This window comes from Salpingoeca rosetta, assembly GCF_000188695.1.
Source record: "Salpingoeca rosetta unplaced genomic scaffold supercont1.8, whole genome shotgun sequence".
In the NCBI taxonomy this organism is placed as follows: domain Eukaryota; class Choanoflagellata; order Craspedida; family Salpingoecidae; genus Salpingoeca; species Salpingoeca rosetta.
In genome coordinates, this window is record NW_004754926.1 from 1,296,274 (window position 1) to 1,300,341 (window position 4,068).

Sequence of the window (4,068 nt, forward strand, 5' to 3'; positions counted from 1 at the left end):
TTGTTGTTGTTGTTGTTGTTGTTGTTGTTGTTGTTGTTGTTATTGTTGTTGTTGTTGTTGTTGTTGTTGTTGTTGTTGTTGTTGTTGTTGTTATTGTTGTTGTTGTTGTTGTTGTTGTTGTTGTTGTTGTTGTTATTGTCGCCCTCAGGAGAAGTACGGCAAGGCGAAGGAGAGCAAGGCGGCGCTGGTTGAGGCGCACAAGCAATATGAGGAGCAACAGGAAAAGGCAAAACGCGAACAGGAACTCTTGGAACGCATGCACATGGAGCGCAAGATGCAGGTGTGCACATGTGCATGTGTGTGTGTATGTGGAGAGGGGGAGGGGGGAGTTTCGTGCGTTGCCTTTCACATCTCACTCGCGCTCACGCCCGCTCATACCTGCGCGTGTCTTGTCATTGTGTAGTTGCTGAAGCAGCAGGAGGAAGAGCAGCGCGCATACCAGATGCAAATGGAGCAACAGCGCCAAGCCGAGCTGCTTCGACAGGTGTGTATGTGTATGTGTGTGTGTGTGTGATGAACGTTGTCCCTCTGCGCACGTCTTCGTTCCGACCCCCCCCCCCTTCCGCCACCACCACCACTGTCGATTACGCTCACCACCACCATCACCACCGCTGCCGCCAACAGCAACAGTTGGCCCAGGAGCGTGAGGCGCAGAAGCGCGCCGCGTACACGATGGCCCTCGGTCAGCAGCAGCCGCCGGGGTACCCTGCCCACGCGCAAGGCTTCCCTCCGCAGCAACCACCGACGTCTGCACCGCTTTACACGAACGAGCCGCAGCAGCCCAATGGTCATAGCCACCACCACCTTCATCAACCGCCACAGCAGCCGCCACAGCAGCCCCTTCATCAACCGCCACAGCAGCCGCCACAATTCCACGCGCCGCCGCCTGGTTACGCCATGTCGCCACCACACGGCGCTGCGCACGGTGCAACCCCAACACCGCCCCCGCCAGCAGCAGCAACAACAGCAACAACAACAACAACAATAACTGCGCCACCACCGCCATCGTCGTCAGTCTCGTCACAGCACCAGCATCACCAGCATCACCAGCCTGGGTTTGCGCCCGCGCCTCAGCCGCAGCACCAGTTTGGTGCCCCCTCGCCTGCCCAATCTCAACCCCCCATGCATCATGGCCCACCACCAGCAGCACAGCAGCATCAGCAGCAGCAGCAGCAGCAGCAGCAGCAGCAGCAGCAGCAGCACCAACAGCAGCAGCAGCAGCAGCAGCACGCCTATGGTGCAGGCCCCTCTGCCCAGCACCCACCGCAGCAGCAGCACCAACAGCAGCAACCCTATCATACCCAGCCTTATGGGCAGTCCGGGGCGCCACAGCCGCCACAGCCGCCGCAGCCTCAGCAGCAGCAGTATTCCCCATACCCACAGCAAGCACCACACATGGTGCACCACCACGGCCCACCACCACCAACACAGCAACCACCTGCCAGCAACAATGATGACCTGCTGATTGACCTTTCTTGAACTGTGTGCGTATGCCTGTCTGCGTGTATGCGTGTATGTATGCGTACGTGTTTGCGTTTATGCGTGTATGCGTCTCCTTGTACGCCCCCTTTTTTGCGTGCATGAGCCGCTGTTATGTTACACTTCCTCAACTCTCAACACCCACCACCACAACTCTCCAAACCACCACCACCACCATGCGTGTACGACTTTCCTGCCCATCGCCATTGTGGGCGATTTGTTGAAGTCATCCAATAAAAGTCGACGTTGCCAAGCAGAAGACAACGACGACAAAACAAGAAGGAAGGATGGAGGAGGCATCGCTGTTTGACATCTTGACAGAGCGCTATCGGCTGGAAGAGACAGGGTGAGGCATTTGGTGAAGGTGCTGACACAAACGCCAATGAACAACGCACAGATACTCCTGTCATGTGTGTATTATGTCACACGTGTGCATATCTGCATTTCGTACTTGCTCATGGACACACGCCCCGTTTGTTTTGTACCCTTCATTGTGTGTGTGTGTGTGTGTGTGTGTGTGTGTGTGTGTGTGTGTGTGTGTGTGTGTGTGTGTGTGTGTGTGTGTGTGTGTGTGTGTGTGTGTGTGTGTGCAGATGTCGCTTAGCGCGCATCAGCATTGTGGCTGAACTCAACGAGGCGTTTCCTGGCCAGCGCGAGCTCTACCGTACGCTTTATGAATGAAAGAGTGCGCTTGGGTGCGTGCGTGCGTGGTGCGTGTGTGAGTATGGGTACGTGTGGCATGGCGCTGTTGATGAGTGTGGAATACGCTCTGGTTGACATTGATTGCACTTACACGCACACGCGCATACGCGCATGCACACACGCACAGATGACTTTATGGCACTCTTCAAGAACCAAGACATTGCCGAGAGTACCACGGGTCTCGTCCTTGTGTATCCAAACTACTTCCACATCGTCATCGAGGTGCGGTATGAGTGGGAAGGGGAGAATTCCGTGACAGCAGACTCAGCGCTGCGTCCGCCTGCGCAACTGTCTATCTTTGCTGTCTCTCCTTCTGACTCCTCCTCGTTCTCTACCTTCCCCCTCTCTCATACCTATCGACTTCCCTCGTTTGCTAAAATGCCTGGGCGGGCACATGTGCGTGCAGCTTCCGGAGCCATCATCGACAGCGTTAATGGAATGGATTGAGAAGCAGGAGACATCGTGCGTGATGTGTAGTACGCATGATGCATGTATCTGTGTGTTCCCTGCTGCTACCATCGTTGTATTTGTCTGCCATTGCCGATCGGCTCTTTGTACACATGCGCACACACAGTCAATTACCTACAGTTTCTCCACACTCATACGCACATTCACACATACACACATTCACACATTCACACATACACGCACTCACACATACAGAGGGTGGATCAGCAGCGCTACGGTGATGTGCTCCGAACTCATCCAGGACCGGTCGTTCCCGCCGTTTGCAATTCAGTGCGTCCACAATCCATGTTTGCTTCATTCGCTCACATCAAAATGTGTTGACTTGGCGACGCAGGCTGTCAGCTTCGCCGTACCATCACATTGCACACGTGCACGCCTGTGTCAGCTGACGCTTACACTCGTGTTGCACATGCGACGGTTTTTTTGGTTGTTGTTGTTGTTGTTGTTGTTGTTGTTGTTGTTGTTGTTGTTGTTGTTGTTGTTGTTGTTGTTGTTGTTGTTGTTGTTGTTGTTGTTGTTGTTGTTGTTGTTGTTGTTGTTGTTGTTGTTGTTGTTGTTGTTGTTGTTGTTGTTGTTGTTGTTGTGGTGGTGGTGGTGGTGGTGGTTGTTGTTTGCATAGGTCTGTACATCTGAGCACAACAAAGGCTGGCGAATACCAGGCGTCTGGTCCCATCTCCACCATCGTTGCCGACGTCATTGTCAACAGCATCAGGCTCGCGCGCATCCTCACCCCGCTCTCCCCGGTACTTGTGTATGTGTGTCAGTGAATGTGTGTGTGTGTGAGTCAGGAAAGAGTGCACGCGCGCGCGCGTGCGTGTGTGTGTGTGCGTGTACTGGGCTGCGTCTTGCGTTGCCTCGATGTTGATCCATCAAGCCTCATTGAGCCGACACGCGTTTGTAAGCAAGATGAACTTGTTCTTCTTCATGCGAAATACACCATTGTCACTCACATGCGTCGTGCCCATCCATTGTTGTCAACAGTCGCAACAACAATCAACCTTGGACAACATCCAATTCTCCCATCCAGAACTGCTCACACCACAAGGTCGCGCCCATGTCGCACGTGTATGAGTGCGTGTACGTGCTCCCCGCAACTGGTCCCTTTTCCTTTGTTCTGCGTTGTCGTACGTTCTTCGTTGATATCCACTGTGGGAGCCTCTGTGTTTCCTCACCTTGCACCCTCACCACATACGTGCCCACCAAGCTACATCATTCGCTTCCTTCCCCTGCCGTCTTTCCCGTTGCCCTATATACAACTCATCTACATCCATCTCACCGCCATTTTCCTCCTTTCCTTTCCTCGGCATCACCCCCCTCCCGCCTTTCTGTCTGTCTGTCTGTCTGTCTCTCTCTCTCTCTCTGTCTGTCTGTCTGTCTCTCTCTCTGTCTCTCTGTCCGTCTGTCTCTCTCTGTCTCTCT

At 53.9% G+C, this 4,068-nt stretch overlaps 2 protein-coding genes across 2 annotated transcripts in view; both read left to right on the top strand.

Annotated features, from left to right (window-relative positions):
* PTSG_12077 (uncharacterized protein) overlaps positions 1–1,479 on the top strand; it is a gene marked incomplete at both ends in the record, with an annotated part of 6,014 nt that extends 4,535 nt beyond the window's left edge. The window contains 3 exons of the mRNA XM_004995428.1: positions 149–280; positions 404–484; positions 625–1,479. Coding sequence (XP_004995485.1) covers positions 149–280; positions 404–484; positions 625–1,479 — 1,068 coding nt within the window. The remainder of the gene's footprint in view (positions 1–148; positions 281–403; positions 485–624) is intronic.
* Positions 1,480–1,698: 219 nt separating this feature from the next.
* Positions 1,699–4,068, top strand: part of PTSG_03759 (uncharacterized protein) — a 3,046-nt gene continuing 676 nt past the window's right edge. Inside the window, exons 1-7 of the mRNA XM_004995429.1 lie at positions 1,699–1,825; positions 2,073–2,143; positions 2,309–2,403; positions 2,588–2,643; positions 2,845–2,919; positions 3,269–3,392; positions 3,631–3,694. Coding sequence (XP_004995486.1) covers positions 1,767–1,825; positions 2,073–2,143; positions 2,309–2,403; positions 2,588–2,643; positions 2,845–2,919; positions 3,269–3,392; positions 3,631–3,694 — 544 coding nt within the window. The 5' untranslated portion in view covers positions 1,699–1,766. The remainder of the gene's footprint in view (positions 1,826–2,072; positions 2,144–2,308; positions 2,404–2,587; positions 2,644–2,844; positions 2,920–3,268; positions 3,393–3,630; positions 3,695–4,068) is intronic.